The sequence below is a fragment of the Eretmochelys imbricata genome, chromosome 1 (genome assembly GCF_965152235.1).
Source record: "Eretmochelys imbricata isolate rEreImb1 chromosome 1, rEreImb1.hap1, whole genome shotgun sequence".
Classification (NCBI taxonomy): Eukaryota; Metazoa; Chordata; order Testudines; family Cheloniidae; genus Eretmochelys; species Eretmochelys imbricata.
In genome coordinates, this window is record NC_135572.1 from 252,788,350 (window position 1) to 252,807,343 (window position 18,994).

Below are 18,994 nucleotides of genomic sequence, written 5' to 3' on the forward strand. Positions count from 1 at the left end.
TGTTGAATGTGTAGATTCCCTGCCTCTCCCCCTGAGTTTTAGTTAATTTCAGAAACCTGAAAAAGCCCTGTTTGGTTCTAACCATTACTGTTCATGAGCTGGGACTGGCTCTTTCTGGTTTTGTATCAAAGATGCTTGAAACTTCTGGCTTTCCATGGTTTCATTCCAAAACCAGTGGAAATCCTGCAGTTTCCATTTAATTGTGGGCTTATTTGAACCCCAAATGTGAATATAGGATCAAATCTATGCACATCAAAGTTGGAGTAAATATACACACCCCAAAAGATCCAGAAGCAACCTCCTTTCTTGCATGTACAATTTAGCGGACGCAGCTGATGGGATTTACATGTCTACCTTATTGTGCTAGTAAATCGGCGACTGTAGTTAGGTGTGTAAATTATATCAAGTAACCCCATGCTTCTTTTGTATTCACAAACCTGCACTTACCAGATGTGAGTCTCAACAGAGGGATCTTCACAGTTCAGCCTCATAAAATTTTGGGAAACGTGCATCCCTGTTAATTGTATTAAATAGAATAAAATGTTCATACCACTTTTTCATCCATATTTCTCTTACGTCCCTTTACAAAGTCAGGTAAGCAATGTTAAGTAACTCTATCTGGCAGATGAGATGTCAGGCTGAAATTTTCAGAAGTGCCCACTGATTTTTTTGGGAGCTTTGCTTTTGGAATGTCCACTGTGATACATACATCACTTTTTTTTTACGGGAGCTAAGCAGGTAGCCAGGGGTAGAATCTAGGTGTTCTGAGTCCCACTCCCTTTTGGGTCACGCTTTCTCACTTAAAAGTATTCAGAATTACCACACGCTCGCATTATGTGCTGTGGCTTGTTCTGGGTTACTGGATTTTCGTACCACAGATCTCACTCTACCAAATGATACCTTCGGGGAAAGACTTGTACCTCATGGAGCAAATCCTTCACCCACTACTGCAGTCCCTGGCAGTCATAGAACTGGTGCAGTTTTTTTACATTAAGTTAAAGGCAGGATGCTGATGCCTCCTGTGTGCTTAATGAGCTCAGCTCCATGGAAGCTCTGTATGTCTGTGTGGATCAGAAATTAATCCACTGGATTTCCTTTCACATGTTGTGAATTCAGTAATCATTAATGTGACTTTTAAAAAAATCTGTACTCTTAAACGGACTTTGAGACTGTAATAGTTTTGCCTCCTGAAAACACTTGGCTTTTTCTTTCATTTGTGACTGAGTAAGTCTGTGTCCCTGTGACTTAGTCCAGAGGTTCTCAACCTTTTTCTTTCGGAGGCCCCAAAACATGCATTAAAAATTCCATGGCCCACCTGTGCCACAATCACCGGTATTTTGCATATAAAAAAGCCAGGGCTGGCATTAGAGGGGTCGCAGGCAGGGCAGTTGCCTGGGGCCCCATGTCACAGGGACCTCTGCGAAATTGTTCAGGCTTCAGGCCTGGGTGGCAGGGCTCAGAGCCCTGGGCTTTAGCCCCATGCAGTGGGACTTTGCCTTTCTACCCTGGGCCCCAGCAAGTCTAATGCTGGCCCTGCTCGGCGGCCCCAGAGGGCCCCAGACCTCTAGTTGAGAACCACTGAGTCAGACTACACCCTAAAACATTGTGTGCTGTTGGAGACACATAGGTGTCTTGAACGGGATTGAAAGTAAAAAAAATCTGACCTAAACCCTAATCTTGTTTCAACTTCCTATGTCCTGCCCTACAGAACCACAGACTGAGGATCTGCATCTTGCCAAAATATTTTTTCACTTTTTACAAATGCAAATCAGCCCTGTTTGTTGTTGGCACTTCTAACTGTGACAGATGAAATATGGCTAGATTCTCCTAATTAAAATTTTCTGGAAAATTAGATTTTGCATCTCCCAGCCTAGAACAGATGGAGGATTCTTTCTAACCTCACTGCAGGTGATAGGCAAAAGTGATTAATAAAATACTCATCAAATTTTATGATCCCTAACCCTCTTTCCTAGTAGTGAGATATATAGATTGGAAAATCCTACCAGGATATGAAGAATGAGAGTGTTATTTCACACAATATATATATTTCACACACTCTCATTCTTGCATATCCTGGTGAGATTTTCCAATCTTTTTCTCTTCCTTTGCCCTCCCCCAGTGTATTTAGTTTTACCATCCCCAAAGTTATTAGTGTATTAACACTGTACAAGTAACTAGCTATCATTATGTTGGTACACAACTGAAATTCTGGGAGTTTCATTCAAGATTTGTAAATATTTGATGCAGAGAACAAATTTGCAAGTGTAAACAAATGTTTCGTTTTTCTCTGATTGAAAACAATTGCAATACAAATCTATTGCAGTCCACTAAAATCTGCAGCCTTTTGTAGTATGTTTTATTTCTTGCATGCCTAATAGGATTATAAGTAGCACTTCCGTTGCCTACCAGGCTAAATTAAGTTTGTTTTAAGACACTGGTTTGAAGCCAAAGCTGACAGTTCCTGAGAGTTAATATACATTAGATGTCCCCAGGGCATGACTACTAAACATTGTATAAGGATATCTTATAGCAAGGTTTCCTTGCACTACTTCAGTTTAAGTTCTGGGTACCCTTCATGAAAACAAAGCATAATCTATTCAACATGCCAGGATAAACTACATGTGCTTTTGAAGAAAATAGCACCATAAGCACACCTTTTTGTCATATGTTTGAAATGGGCCATCCTGATAGTCACTTCAAAAGGTGGGTTTTTTCCTCTCTTGCTGATAATAGCCCACCTTAATTAATTGGTTTAATTACAGTTGGTATGGCAACACCCATTTTTTCATGTTCTGTGTGTGTGTGTGTGTGTGTATATATATATAATCTTCCTACTGTATTTTCCACTGTATGCATCCAGTGAAGTGGGTTTTAGCCCACAAAAGCTTATGCCCAAATAAATTTGTTAGTCTCTAAGGTGTCACAAGTACTCCTCGATTTTTTTGGTTAAATTTCTAAACTTTTAAAACTTCAACAAATATTGTGTTGTAAACAGGACAGATGTTTCTTTATTTTGAATAAAAGATTGTTCATTTGACAGGAATCTCGAACGTAGTCGAGCCCATTCATAAAACCAGCCCCTTGATGGGATGTTTTTTGTGTGTGTGTGTGTGTGTTGTATATGTTTTTTAAATCTTAAATAATTTATTAACCATCAACTTTGCAGTGGAAACCTTTTATGCTAGACTGTCTTTTATTACTTAGCAGCTAGGGTTTAAGAAACCATGATCAAAAATTTCAAACATAAAAGCCTATAATTAAGACCCTAAAGCTGTATTTAGACCACCTGCCTGCCTTTCAAAAATGCTGCACACCTAACAACTCCTACTGACCTCACTAAAGGCTCTTACTTTTGAAAAATTTGACTCAAGGTCTTAAATATCTGATCTAATTTTTCTATTAGATCAGTGGAATTGTAGAAGTAGTTGGTCTTGAAATGCTTACTTAGAATTAAATATTAATTGAAAGTGAGATTGAAAAGGGTGAATAATACTGCTAGCCCATTTGTAATCTCCAATGTGTTTTTGAAAAACTGTCTCAACTCTGGTGTTGCATCAAGCTGTCTTTAGGCAAAGAAGATAACACATCTTTTCACGTGTTGGCATAAATCATACCTTACTGGGAGAATCATAGCAGGTTTCTTTTCAGATGCCTATAACAGAATGCTTGGAGAATGAAATAACAGATACAGTTAGATGAGATAAAAGGCAATTTTAACATTCCTTCTTTATGTACATAACCCATTATCACCAGCGTGGGTGATCATATAGGAAAGTTGTTACCTTTTAATCAGTCAAATGTCCACTACAGTAGTCTTTATTGAAGTATCTATTTGCCAATCCAGGTAGCTCAGTGTGCTATCTTGGCAAAATCAATATAGAGAAAAGCAAAATAGCTGTTTGGTCATTCTATTTGCATATCTAAATCAGTTCACAAAATATTGCTAGATATGAAAGCATTTGGGAGGCTCTTTATGTGGCAACAAGTTTTTTAAAACTAGACAATTTCTTTCATTTTACCAAGAAAGAACACACATCTAGTGATTCTATTTATAGACATTTAAATGGAACAATAACTGGAAATGTGAAACCAGGGCTGCCACAATATCATTCATAACTTTTTCTGTGGAAGTGAAATGATAGAACATACTGTATAGAACATTATATCCCGACTATACTAAGCATTATTCATGCTTGCTTTTTTCTTTTTCTTTTTTTTTCCCCCTACAGACAGCAGCACCTGTCCAAAGAGTCTCTTAACTAAATCTTGCTCAGCAAATAGCACAACCTGGCTAGTCAAGCAGAACGCATGCAATGAAGCGGCTCAGGGAATAAATGGAAACGTGCCAGTTAAACAATCCCCACGTTCAGCTTCAAATCCAAAGCCACAAGGTAAGTACAGATGTAAATGCTCTGTTTACACAAGTCATTCTGTGGCTACTTGACCCTGTTTCAAGAGGCAGGCTGCCAGGCTTCCTGGGAGGTGCAGCTTCTATTCCCCTTTGAGATTATTAAATGGTCATCTTGCTCACCTTCATTTACCTTGCAAGTAAATGTCCTTTTCATTGTCTTTGGTTTCACCTTCCTTAATTTACATTGGAGACACAGTCAAGCCAGCAAAACAATAATTTTAGGGTTTAGGCACAGTATATTATCGGTTTGCATATGACACTTCACACAACACCTTTTAGCTACAGATTATGACAAAGGTGAATTGGGGCAACGAGTGCATCAGACCTGATGAGTTATGGTTTGGTGTACCCTCTACCAATTGGTATTGAGGGGCTCCCTGGGTCTCACGCTAGTTTCCAAAAAGGAGTCCTTACATCCCTGAGCTGGAAGGATATGAGCCTATATTTAAGCTAGATGGTGAGTAAAACAGCCCAGCTGAGTAGGAGGAGTTAAGGGGGAATTTCAGGTTCTAGCAGAAATGGGAACCCCTAGGTAGTGAGGTGCATTGTTGGGTGGGAGAAGAACACTTTATATTGAAGGTATTATTCTTTATTATGCAAATGTGCACATTGAATGGAGGAAGTATATTTCCCTCACTCCCACCACTGAATTACATATGCATTTTGGTTTGCCTTCTAAAGATAGCTAAAGAGTAACAAGTAAACATCTTACAAATATGTGAGAAGCAAGAGGAAGACCAAGGATAGGGTGGGTCCATTACTTAATGAGGAGGGAAAGAGTAACAGAAAATGCAGCAGCATCTGAAGTGATAAATGCCTTTTTGGTTTCATTTTTCACCGGAAAGGTTAGCAGTGATCAGATGACTAATATAGAGAACATTAGTGTAAATGGGATAGGATCTGAGGCTTAAAATAAGAGAACAAGTTAAGAATTACTTAGACAAGTCGGCAGGGCCTGAGGAGATACTGAAGGAACTGGCTGAGGAGATTTGAGCCATTTTCTTTGAGAAGTCATGGAGAACAGGAGAAATTCCAGAACACTGGAAAAAGGTACTTTATTTACCCATCTATTAAAAAAGAGAATAAGGACAACCCAGAGAATTATAGCCCAGTCATAAAGGTGATGGAGCAAATAATCAGTTTGTAAGCACTTAGAAGATATTAAAAAGATAAGAAATGGTCAACATGGATTTATCAGGAACAACTCATGTCAAACCAACCTAATATCCTCCTTTAATAGGGTAACAAGCCTTGTGAAGCAGAGGATGGGGTGGGGAAGCAGTACATGTGATATAATCTTGGTTTTAATAAGGTGTTTGATGCTGTCTCACATGACATTCTCATAGGCAAACTTGGGAAATGTAGCCTAAACAAACCTACTATAAAATGAGTGCACAACTGATTGGGAAACTGTACTCAAAGTAGTTATCAATGATTCACAGTCAAGCTGGAAGGTTTCTCAGGAATCTGTCCTGGGTACGATTCTACTCAATATCTCCAAAAATGATTTGGATAATTGCATAGGGAGTACACTTATGAGGCTTGTGGACCATACCAAGCTGGAAGGGGTTGCAAGCACTTTGGAGGACAAGATTAGAATTCAAAATGATCTTGACAAACTGGAGAAATTGTTACACCAATAAAATAAAAACCAGCAGGATCTTATTAAAGGGAAAAAGGCAAAATACCACATTTATTGTGAATACAGAAAGAATCATAGTAAGCAGTTAGTTACAGCTATAACATTCCATTCAATCTCATATTTATTCACACACACACACACGTTCTGCAAGGTTGTTATCATAGTTACCAGCCTTAGAGTTGCTCATGCCAAGCCACTGGCCAGGTGGCCTGGACATGAGGAGGGAGCAGGGCCTTGTCAGACGCTCCTCTGATGCTCCTGGAAGTTGGTTTGCAGAATCAGACCCCAAAGTTCTCACTTTCTAGAGTCCATTTTTATAGGAATTTCTTCCTATGCTAGTCTATGGGAATTGCTTCATCATGCTGTTGCTGAATCAATCAGCAGATAGCACATTCCTGACGGCTCCGTGCTGCTAGATGTTATCTTGTTCTTTGGTTCTCCCATTCTTGAGGCTGTTGGGTGGATTCCAGTCTGCCCTCCCGGGGTCCTCTGGTTATTTCCACTTGACGCCTTCTTCAGCCGATGGACACTGGATTCTTAGGCTGGCACCTCCCTGATCATTCAGTTATTATCCACACCAAGCATCCATCCACATACATCTTCTAGCTCTATTTTAATCACAATTGTTAATACAACAAAAGGGGGGGAGTCTCTGGGTGCTGTTTCTGTTGTTAAAAAGTATTGCTTTGAGTCTCTCTCTGTGTGAATTGCTTTGAGAACAGACTCTGTCTTAGAATGTACTAACGCAATTAGCAGCTTGCAAGTTTCACACATAGAGGGAGAGAAACAGTACCAAAAACCAAGAGATCTCTTAATTAGTAATACGCTGGAATTTAAACTATGGGGAATGAAACTCATTTGTGATTTTAATACAGAACTTCTTTAATGTGATCCAACATAATAGTTTGAAATAATGAAGATGAAATTTAATAAGGACAAGTGCAAAGTACTACAATTAAGAAGGAATAATTAATTGCACAAATACAAAATCAGAAATGACTGCCTAGGAAGGTGTATTGCAGGAAAGGATCTGGGTGTTATAATGGATCACAAACTAAATATGAACCAACAATGTAATACTGTGGCAAAAAAGTGAACATCATTCTGGGACGTATTAGCAGGAATGTTGTAAGCAAGATGCAAGAAATACTGTGTCCAGATCTGGGTTCCACACTTCAGGAAAGATGTGGACAAATTGGAGAAGGTCCACAGGAGAGCAACCAGAATGATTAAAGGTCTAGAAAACATGACTTGTGAGAAAAGATTGAAAAAATTTGGGTTTGTTTAGTATGCAGAAGAGAAGACGGGGAACATAAGTCTTCAAGTACATAAAAGGTGGTTATAAAGAGGAGGGTAATTCATTGTTCTCCTTAACCGCTGAGAAAAGGCCAAGAAGCAATGGAAGGGAGATTTACATTAGACATTTGGAAAAACCTCTAACTGTCAGGGTAGTTAAGCAGTGGAACAAATTAGCTAGGGAAGTTGTGGAATGTTTTTGTTGGAGGTTTTTAAGCACAGGTCAGACAAACACCTGTTAGGGGTGATCTAGATAATACTTAGTCTTGCCTCAGTGCAGGGGACTGGACTAGATGACCTATCAACGTCCCGTCCAGTTCTACATTTCTGAGATTTCATAGCTACAAGTTGAATTAGAATATATAAAACACAAACCATGTTTTTATGTGCGGTATACATTCCGGTATACAAAAATGTCAGTGCTAAGAATGCTGGTTGTGGGATGTAGAGCTTTTCACCTTGAAGTCATTGGTTAACATTTAGCACAGGTTGATAGTGACCAAAAGTCATTGCAATCTAAAAATTTTGTCCTCTAAGAAATAAACTGATCTCAATTTACTTCCAGATGGACGTATCCACAGTGCCGGTTGTGACCGCAATTTCTGTGATGATTAGTAACCTTTACCTTGGTCTCCACAGAGAAATGAAGTAGTATGGAGACTAATTCTCTCTTCCTAAGATAATACCCATGCAGGTTAGCTTGAGGCACATCGCTGATGTGGTGGAAACTAGCATTGCTATTGCCTGTACTGTGGATAAATGAGGAGGTCACTCTCTAATGGTGCCACTCCAGCACCTTTCATAAATATCGAATTTGTCTCTCATTTAAGGGAGGAAAAAAATCAGTGGGTGTTGAGGGCAAGTTTTGGTCTATTCAAGAAACATGAACAAAATAAAGCTGTGCTATCTGTACATAAAACCTCTGGTAAAAGAACCTTGTTTATAGTGAAGGGCGTATATAAACATTGCTCTGCTTAATAGCCTTTCTGTATTGCCTTAACGTCCTGTTGTAACTTCTCTGAAACCAAGCTAAAAAAATGTGGGTTTTTTTAGTTATTTTCCCCAAGAACAAAAACACTTAACAAATTAATGGATGAAAAGAAGTAGGAAATCCATAAAAATAGACTGATTTTTTTTTTTTAAAACACCAATTTGTAGTAACTTATTATAGATTACAAGGCCAACTGTCTATTGGATAACTGTGAACATGACTAATTCAGGTAGTTTTGCAGCTGATACTGCTCCCTCCTAGCTATGAGTCCAATGTGTTTATTCAGAAGAACCTCCTCCAGACAGGGCCACTTCCAGCAACATTGTTGCAAGATGAGGAGTGCAGATTTGCAGCTAAAAAGCAATAAAGCTATTACAAATAGTTTTGAGTCTGGTATGTTCAGGGCCTGCTCTGTGTGTCTCCCTCTCTCTGCTCCTCTGAGTGCATTCAGGGTATCAAAATTATCTTAAAGCATTTTGTATTGGGCTTGTCTGTTCATAAAAAGCAAACAGGCAGAAATGAGGGATGGAATGAGGTGTACCCTCATGAACCAAAACAATCCAAGTGCCTTAAACTGTTTGGGTTGCTCCATTGAGTAGCTGAATTTTTAACAGAATTGTAACTTTAGTTTACAGGTACGGTACACTGTTTTTTCCAATACTAGCAGGAAATGATTTTCAAAAATTGTTTTTTGGGCGGTTGCTTTAGTCTTGCCAACCTTAAATGTCTGTCTTTGATTAAAGGAAATAAGATCTCAGAACTGAATTGCAATGCCAGTTTCTTTGCTGCTGTTAAATTAATCACTAAGTGACATTGATCTAACCTACCAAAGTTTAGGAGAGAGAGAGAGAGAGAGAGATAACAAGTAGTAAAGATAAAGGGGTGGGGGTGTGTGTGTGTGTGTAAGTAATCAGCACTGTTTTGGAAATAAAGTGTAGACAAGGTCCTACATATTACCCAAGATTTGGATTTGAAACTAACCCTGGATCCTGAACCTGTCTTTAAGTGTAATTACTTGGTGTCTGTCTGAAAAATAACTTAAATCTTTGGAAATAATCACTCATTACATACCAGTCCTGATGCAGCCAGAGCAAGTGAATAAACTGCTGAACAGAATCCAACATAAAATTCTTTCCCCTCAATTTTGGTTATATTATTTCCTGGCATTTTAAGTAGAACACAAGTTAGTCTAAGATATTGAGGGTAAAAGGCAGGGTGGATTTGATTTAAATCACTAGTCAGGAAGACTCGATTTAATCATGGTTTTCTACATAAAAGTGCATTCTCGTTGGTTGTTATAACCTTAATACATGTTCTTCACAACTCAGAGATAGATGTAGGTTTCATTTTCAGAAGGCACAACTATACGTTTTTAACAGTGATTTATTTTGAAAACTTTTCAAATTAGTTTTACAGTTATATCAGAAAATGAATGATTGTTTGGTTATTTCATTTACCAAAGGTAATTGATGCAGATGTTTATGAAGTCATTGGGAGGTGAACTATCTCCAATTCAACAGGTTAATGATTAATATTTGGAGGATTTTCTTGCCATGCGTATTAGGAGGAGAACACCAGATTTTTAAATTGTTGTTTTAGTTAAATAAAACAATGTTAAGTATTCTGGATTTTTTTTCTTCAACACCAAACATATAATATTTTAACAAGAAAGCATATGTCCCTCAATTCTTACATTTATCTCCAGACTTCTTGTCCAGATCTATTCCACCCCCAATGATCTTCTATTCATTGAACTTTCTGAAACATTGCACTTTTAGAGATAGGTAAGGGATTGACTCTGTGTACACAAATTTGCAGAGGTACAATAGAGTTGAGGTCTGTTGTTTCTCACCTCTTTATTTATTTAAAAACACTTTTGCTGTTAACAGGCATGTTACCTCTGGAGACACAAATCCACAGTTTGAGAACTGCAAAACTAAGCATCTCTGATGGTATCTTCTAGACTGAGCACGGAGACCCAGTAGATCAAATTATTTAGGTTAATCTTTCTATACAGAAGTCTGTGGAACTCCATAAGATTGGGTCCCTAATCTATGAACTATTGGAACTCATTTACAAAACTTTTCTTAAACATTACATGAATATATGGTCTCATACTATAGAATTAGAATTTATAATCCCTATTCCATGATATATCTTTGCGCTATAGTGTATCTTAATTAAAACTGTCTTTAGATCAGTTTTTTCCTCAAAAAGCATTCTATCAAAAAAATCCTATTTAAAATTTAAAAATCTTATTTTTTAAATCATTTTTATCCACCCTGGTAAAAGGATAGTTCTTGCTGAAAGGAGTTCTTAGGAAACAACACACAAACTCAGCAATTCATAGATCAAAATTCAGTCTTTAATGTTGTTGGGCTTTGATTTATTAATTGCTTTGAAAAATTATGAAAAAAGCCCTAAACTGGCTTCTGAAACAGACTGGAAGCCAGTGAAGGGACTTAAGCATGGTCCTGATGTGCTCACGGCAGCCTCCACCATAAAGGAAAGCAGGCAGGCACATTCTGTACCATCTGGAGCCTGCACATAGTCTTCAAATTCAGTTTAAAATAGAGTGAATTACAATAATCTGGCCTGGTGGTGACACGTTCATGGATCACTGTGGTCCTCACGGTCCGCAAAGTTCTCTAACCATCCAGAGGTGGAACATGATGCTCTAGGTCACTGGGACAGAGAGCTGTAGGTAGTTCGTAATTTGCTCCCACTACAGATATGTCTGAGCCCTAGCCTCGGCTCGGCTTCACCATAATCACACACAATGTTACAAACAGGACAGATGGTCTGTCTCCTGGATGCTAGTGTTCTTCCACTTGCGTGATCTATCTGTTGTAAGTTCTTATTTCATACCTGATGAAATTTAAGTCCTGTTATGTGGCAAACCAAAAAAAAAAAAAAAGTTGATTTACTGCATCTCTAATAAGCCGCCTTACAAAGACATCTCAGTACATCTGTAGCTCTGGAGGATGTTCTAACTACAGGTTAGTAGTGGTTTTGGATTCCTCCTGTCACTGAGCTCTCACATAGCAGCAACTGTGAGTAATGCTTTAATACCATCTCCAGGTGGTGAGGAGACTCTGTCCTTCCCTGATGGCCAAAGACGTGGCCTCAGTTATACATGGTCTCAGCTAGACTACAATACTGCAGTATACCGCAGCATGAAGACTTCGGTGCTTAGGAAACTCCAGCTAGTGCCAAATGCTTCAACACATCATCTCAGCTATGCAAACTACTGTGAGCCATGTCAAACCTGTTCTCTACTCTATACACTGGTTTCTCATAGAACTTCAAATAAAGTTCCAGGTCTCTGTCTTTATCTTCAAGATGCTGAATGACTTGGACCCAGGAGATCTAAAAGATCTCCTAAAGCTCCAGTGGGGATACCATGGCTCTCTTCTGGCAAAACAGAACATTCCTCAGTAGAGCCAAAACTCATCTTTGCAGGAGACAGTACTCTCTTGAGAGCCCATCCAAGGCTGTGGAATAATTCAGTCACGCAGTTAACTCTGAGAGGTTGGGATATAGCTGGCCTTTCAACACCCCACTGGGACTTAGTAGATGTCGTAGGCATTCTTGAGCAAAGTGACCCTGCTGGCTGCATACGGCACATCATGTTTCCCTGCCCATCCCAGGGCTTCTGGGAGATGGTTTCCTTCCCTGCTGGGTGTGGGTCTCTGCTTGGGTTCGATCCCTGTCTTCTGATCCCATTTCATCCCTGTTAAGTTTTCTCTCAAAACCAGGATGACTATCCATATCCTGGCCTGCCAGTTTTCCAACCATCATAACATCTCTAGGATGTTAGGGTAGCGATCAATGGCTCAATGTCTAGTTGACAGCTGGTATCAAGTAGAGTGCCTCCGGGGTCAGTCCTGGGGCTGGTTTTGTTCAACGTCTTCATTAATCTGGACAATTGGATAGATTGCACCCTCAACAAGTTTGCGGATAACACTAAAATGATGGGAGAGGCAGATATGCTGGAGGGTAGGGATAGGGTCCAGAGTAACGTAGACAAATTGGAGGATTGGGCCAAAAGGAATCTGATGAGGTTCAACAAGGACAAGTGCAGAGTTGTGCACTTGCGACAGAAGAATCCCATGCACAACTGCAGGCTGGGGATTGACTGGCTAAGCAGCAGTTCTGCAGAAAAGGACCTGTGGATTACGTTGGATGAGAAGCTGGATCTGAGTCAGCAGTGTGCCCTTGTTGCCAAGAAGGCTAATGGCATAGTGGGCTGTATTAGTAGGAGCATTGCCAACAGACAGAGGGAAGTGATTATTCCCCTCTATTCGGCACTGGTGAGGCCACATCTCGCGTATTGCATCCAGTTATGGGCCCCCCACTACAGAAAGGATGTGGACAAATTGGAGAGAGTCCAGTGGAGGTCAGCGAAAATGATCGGGGGCACATGTCTTACGAGGAGAGGCTGAGGGAACTGGGCTTGTTTAGACAGGCCACGGGAAATAACCAAAAAGTCACAGATAATGACCTCTCTGTGACTTTTACTAAAAATACCTCTAACTAAATCTTACCTGCTGCGGGGGGAGGTGGGGGGCACCCTGGACTCCGTGACTTGTCAGTTCTAGTGGAACCAGGATTTTGCCTTGACATTATTGCTACCAGCTAGAAGGAGGTCTGACCACCTCTGGCCGTGGTTTGTTTAGGAAGGATCTAGAAACTGATTTTCCCCCAAAACGGATATAGGGTTCAATGAGGGGAGAAAAAAGGTTTTCTGCTCCAAACATGCACCACTTGTATTTGCTAAACATTAAACTCCATCAACACCAGCAATTTTTAGGAATTCTCACAATAGTATTAATTACTTATCAAACTGATTTTCTACAATTGTACAAAGCCCATTATAGTTACTCGATGAAATGCATCACAGGAAATGTTGCTATACATCTTTTTAATCGTGGTCTTAAATCCACCCAAACTCCTCTTGTCCTTCCATCTTTTCCCCCAGGGAAATTGGATTGCCCATACTCCGTTCTCAGAGGGGTAGTCGTGTTAGTCTGGATCTGTAAAAGCGGCAAAGAGTCCTGTGGCACCTTACAGACTAACCGACGTATTGGAGCATAAGCTTTCGTGGGTCAATACCCATGTGCATCTGACGAAGTGGGTATTCACCCACGAAAGCTCATACTCCATTGTGTCCTGCTTCTTCCCAGCCTGTCTGTTTTTTTCAGCTGTCTCATCACTTTTTTTTTTTTAGTTCAGCTAGCTATCTAATTATTCATCTCTGACAATTATCTGATGCTCACTGGCCTAGATCTGCCAGTCCTCCTGAGAACTGCATATGAGAGGGGAGAACGGTAAAGAGAAAACAGTGCTTCATAGCAGCAAGCAGGCAGATGGAACAAACATATTTAATTTCTTTGGAAAGCATCTCATTGTACAAAATGCTGGTGAGAAAATTGTTTCACTTGTTCAGTGATTATAATGCAATTCATTTAAAAATATGGCATGTTGAGTTACCCTTCCAGCGCTCATCTCCTCTCCACTGTTCTTAGTCTAGTCTATATCCTGGACCATAGGCATGTATATTAATTAATAAATATAAATGTTGCATACCTAAGAAACATCTCATTTCTTACTGTGACCCTCATCCTTCTCCATTGTTCTTTCATACTATTGTTTCATTTATCCTTTGATGTTGGTATGATTGAAGTTATAAACTCTTTGGGAAAGGGTTCTGGCTATTTAAATAGATTAAAGTAACATGTACACTCTTATTTGTACTGAAGCTGTCACTAAAGCTACTCCTTGATAGCAAAGTTCTCTGTTGGTAGTAGAATTCACTATTTCCTCTCGTACACTAATGCAAGGTAGAGATGGAAAAGCTGCTAGGTCAATTGCATCTTTCTGCCAGAGCATGGTTGTTCCTGACAGTACGGTATATATGCAACTATTACTCCTGGGGGAATTCTGCACTACTTCTGCATTCACAGAATTTATATACTCACGGATGTCTTTGCATCCCTGCAGAAAAATGAGCTTCTGACAGGGCAGCAAAGGGAAGCCACAAGATCGGTCATGCAGCCCTCCCAAGCAGTATGTTTCAGGTGCTTAGGGCAACCGGCAGAGGTAAATCACCGTGGGACAGGAGGCAGCACTGACGAAGACCGGGCTGGTGGCTCTTACCCTGCGCCAGGCTCAGCTTCTAGTTCTAGCTGGGCTGGGGAGGACGGGACGCCTAGTGACGTAAATAGAAAGGAGCATAAACATTACATTTTTACATTTAAATTTGGTAGTAAGAAAAGCCAAAAAGAAGTTTGAAGAACAGCTAGCCAAAAACTCAAAGGGTAATAATAAAATGTTTAAGTACAGCAGAAGCAGGAAGCCTGGTAAACAATCACTGGGACCCCGGATGGTCGAGATACAAAAGGAGCACTTAAAGACTATAAAGTCATTGCAGAGAAACTAAATGAATTCTTTGCTTCAATCTTCATGGCTGAGGATTTTAGAGACATTCCCAAACCTGAGCCATCTTTTGTAGGTGACAAATCTGAGGAATTGTCACAGATTGAAGTGTCACTAGAGGAGGTTTTGGAACTAATTGAGAAGCTTAACAGTAACAAGTCACCGGGACCAGATGGCATTCACCCAAGAGTTCTGAAGGAACTCAAATGTGAAATTGCAGAACTAACAACTATGGTTTGTAACCTGACCTTTAAATCAGCTTCTGTACCCAAGGACTGGAAGATAGCTAATGTAACGCCAATATTTAAGAAGGGCTCTAGAGGTAATCCTGGCAATTACAGACCGGTAAGTCTAACGTCCGTACCGGGCAAATTAGTTGTAACAGTAGTAAAGAATAAAACTGTCAGACACATAGAAGAACATAAATTGTTGGGCAAAAGTCAACATGGTTTCTGTAAAGGGAGGTCATGTCTTACTAATCAGAGTTCTTTGAAGGGGTCAACAAACATGTGGACAAGGGGATCCAGTGGACATAGTGTACTTAGATTTCCAGAAAGCCTCTGACAAGGTCCCTCAGCAAAGGCTCTTATGTAAATTAAGTTGTCATGGGATAAGAGGGAAGATCCTTTCATGGATTGAGAACTGGTTAAAAGACAGGGAACAAAGGGTAGGAATAAATGGTAAATTTTCAGAATGGAGAGAGGTAACTAGTGGTGTTCCCCAAGGGTCAGTCCTAGGACCTATCTTATTCAACTTATTCATAAATGATCTGGAGAAAGGGGTAAACAGTGAGGTGGCAAAGTTTGCAGACAATAGTAAACTGCTCAAGATAGTTAAGCAGACTGTGAAGAAATTCAAAAAGATCTCACAAAACTAAGTGATTGGGCAACAAAATGGCAAATGAAACTTAATGTGAATAAATGTAACAGTAATGCACATTGGAAAAAATAACCCCAACTATATACACCTCTACCCCAATATAACATGGTCCTTGGAGACAAAAAAAAGTCTCACCGCATTATAGGTGAGACCGCATTATATCAAACTTGCTTTGGCCCACCTGTTCCTTGTTCCCTGACAGCCCCATCGAGAGACCCCCATCCCTAATCACCCCCAGGACCCCACCTCCTATCCAACCCCCCTGCTCCTTGTCCCCTGACTGCTCCGACCCCTATCCACACTCCCGCCCCTGACAGGCACTCACTGGCAGTGGTGGGAAGCAGAGCAACGCGGCCCCAGCCCGCTCCACTCCACCACCTCCCAGCCGCGGTGCTCCGCTTCCTGCCGCTGCTGAGTGCGGGGAGGTTGGGGAAAGGACACCCCCCATACTCACCTGCGGTGGAAATGGAGCGCCGCAGCTGGGAGCTGGCGGAGTGGAGTGGGGTGGGGCCAGGCTGCTCCGCTTCCACCACTGCCAGTGAGTGCGGGGAGGGGGGGCATCCCTTACCCCAAAACCCCTCCCCCGAGCGACACGGCTGGGGCCGGGGCAAGGGAAGCGGAGCGGGCTGCTCCCGGCCCACCACTAATCCCCCGGGCCACTCTGGGACTGCAGTGCCCCCCCACAGCTCCTGTCTCCCAGACCCTGGGGAGGCGAGCCCCTGACTGCATCCGAGACCCTCTGCCCCTTATCCAACCCCTCGGCCTGAGCCCTGGCCCAGCACCCTTAACTCACTGCTCAGAGCAGTGTGTTGGAGCTTTACCACGTTGTATGCAAAACCGCGTTATATCGGGTCATGTTATATCTGGGTAGAGGTGTACATACAATATGATGGGGGCTAATTTAGCTACAACTAATCAGGAGAAAGATCTTGGAGTCATCGCGGATAGTTCTCTGAAGACATCCACACAGTGTGCAGTGGCAGTCAAAAAAGCAAACGGGATGTTGGGAATCATTAAAAAAGGGATAGAAAATAAGACTGAGGATATCTTATTACCCTTCTATATATCCGTGGTACGCTCACATCTTGAATACTGCATACAGATGTGGTCCCCTCCTCTCAAAAAAGATATACTGGCATTAGAAAAGGTTCAGAAAAGAGCAACTAAAATGATTAGGGGGTTGGAACGGGTCCCATAAGAGGAGAGATTAAAGAGGCTAGGACTTTTCAGTTTGGAAAAGAGGAGACTAAAGGGGGAATATGATAGAGGTCTATAAAATCATGAGTGGTGTGGAGAAAGTGAATAAGGAAAAATTATTTACTTGTTCCCATAATATAAGAACTAGGGGCCACCAAATGAAATTAATGGCAGCAGGTTTAAAACAAATTAAAGGAAGTTGTTCTTCACACAGTGCTCAATCAACCTGTTGAACTCCTTGTCTGAGGAGGTTGTGAAGGCTAGGACTATAACAGGGTTTAAAAGAGAACTGGATAAATTCATGGAGGTTAAGTTCATTAATGGCTATTAGTCAGGATGGGTAAGGAATGGTGTCCCTCGCCTCTGTTTGTCAGAGGGTGGAGATGGACGGCAGGAGCGAGATCACTTGATCATTGCCTGTTAGGTTCACTCCCTCTGGGGCACCTGGCATTGGCCGCTGACGGTAGGGACCTTTGGTCTTACCCAGGATGGCCATTCTTATGTTCTTAAGAGTTCCTCTTCCCCTACATGGCATTTGGAGCTGTGTCAGACCCACCCCCAGATTTCTCCCCTGGCTGTCGGAAGCTCTGCAAACTCCCCCCCGCCCCATCCCCCATGCTTCCTGCACCTATCACTTCTCAGCTGCAGGGGGAGGGATCACTGTATAGGGAGCTGCTCCCCCATCTGCCCAACTCCCATGCATCCACACCCCCCTTCATATCCAGACCCCCCCTGCCAAGCCTCACACACCCCCATGCCCAGAACCCCCACAACGAGCCCCACTTCCCCTGCACCTGGACCAGCCCAATGAGCCACCCACACCTGGGTCCCCACCCTACCGACCCCAAACCAGCTGCACATGGATTCCCCCCCCACCCCCGACCGAGCCCCACTACTCCAGCATCTGGACCCCAAACACACACACCCAGACCCCCTGCTGAGCCCCAATCACCTTCACCTGGACCCCCCATGCAGAGTCCCATTACCATTGCACACTCAACCCCCCAACAAGCTCCTGTGCATCTAGATCCTCCACTGAGCTACCCGCACCCAGATTGCCCCACACACAACCATCTTAACCACACCTGGATCCCCCCCACACTAAGCCCCTTCACACTTGGATCCTGCCTTGCTGAGCCTGCCTGCCCACAACTGGTGCACCTGTCATAGAGGGGTAGGGCCCTGGGGTGTTTCTGGGGTAGGCTCGGTCCTTGTGCTCTGTCATGGTTTGGTGCAGCTTCACCTCTGAGTCTGTGTCCCTGTGGGAGCTGCACAGTGATCTCCCACCTCTGTGCAGCCAGTGGCCTGTGCTCCCCAATGCCATGCTGGAACCTCCACGTTTATTTGACAAATAAAATTTGCAGAATTTTAAATTTTGGGGCACAGAATTTTTAATTTTTTGGCGCATAATGCCCTCAGGAGTATAACTGTTTTCTTCAACCCAGTCTTTAAATCTTGGGTGATAGGACTTATACTGTTTTCAGTGAGGAACTGTCTCAGGATCCAGCAGTAAGCTTTTATTGATAAGGGCGGGGAGGAGGGGACACTTGATCTGCCTGTCCAGGTTGCCCACCTATGTCTCGTAAACTGCCTTAAATGATTGCCCTCTTCTTGATGTCTCCATTTAAATAGCTGTGCACACTGATTGTCCTCCAATCTGAGTTGTCCTTCAGCCAAACTATCATTATTTATGACCTAACTCTTCAGTCTTTCCTAAAAATGGAGTCCCTCTCCCTCTTTAATAACTATGTGAATAATTACAATTTGAAGGTCTGATATTCAAGCATAATATATGGAAAATCAATAGAATCACAGGGAAAGGAGTGTGTCCGTGCTGCTAGGAACTGTGTGGCTTTTAACCATGTACAGTACCATACATCAGTAGCTTCTAGAATGCTTGCTCTTCTTAGTCACAGGTGACACATAGCCCATACTAGTGCCATCTCCTGTCCCCTCTTGGTGGGAGTCTTGTTTTATTGGGTGGATACAGGCTTTCAAGAGCTGATGTGTTTTTAGTGGAAGTGTGATTCAGGAAGTAACAAAATGGCTGCTCTTTAGACTTCCAATCAGTGAGAGAGAGAGTGTGTGTGTAAACTTTCTCCTTTTCCACTTCTGATGTTTCAGAGTAGCAGCCGTGTTA

General features: G+C 41.8%; 1 protein-coding gene across 2 annotated transcripts in view; it reads left to right on the plus strand.

Annotated features, from left to right (window-relative positions):
- The window catches only part of FGD4 (FYVE, RhoGEF and PH domain containing 4), a 124,316-nt gene that overhangs the window by 53,119 nt on the left and 52,203 nt on the right, over window positions 1-18,994 (plus strand). For both annotated transcript variants that reach the window (XM_077827837.1, XM_077827847.1), the window contains exon 2: window positions 4,230-4,391. In XM_077827837.1, the coding sequence (XP_077683963.1) occupies window positions 4,230-4,391 (162 nt within the window). The remainder of the gene's footprint in view (window positions 1-4,229; window positions 4,392-18,994) is intronic.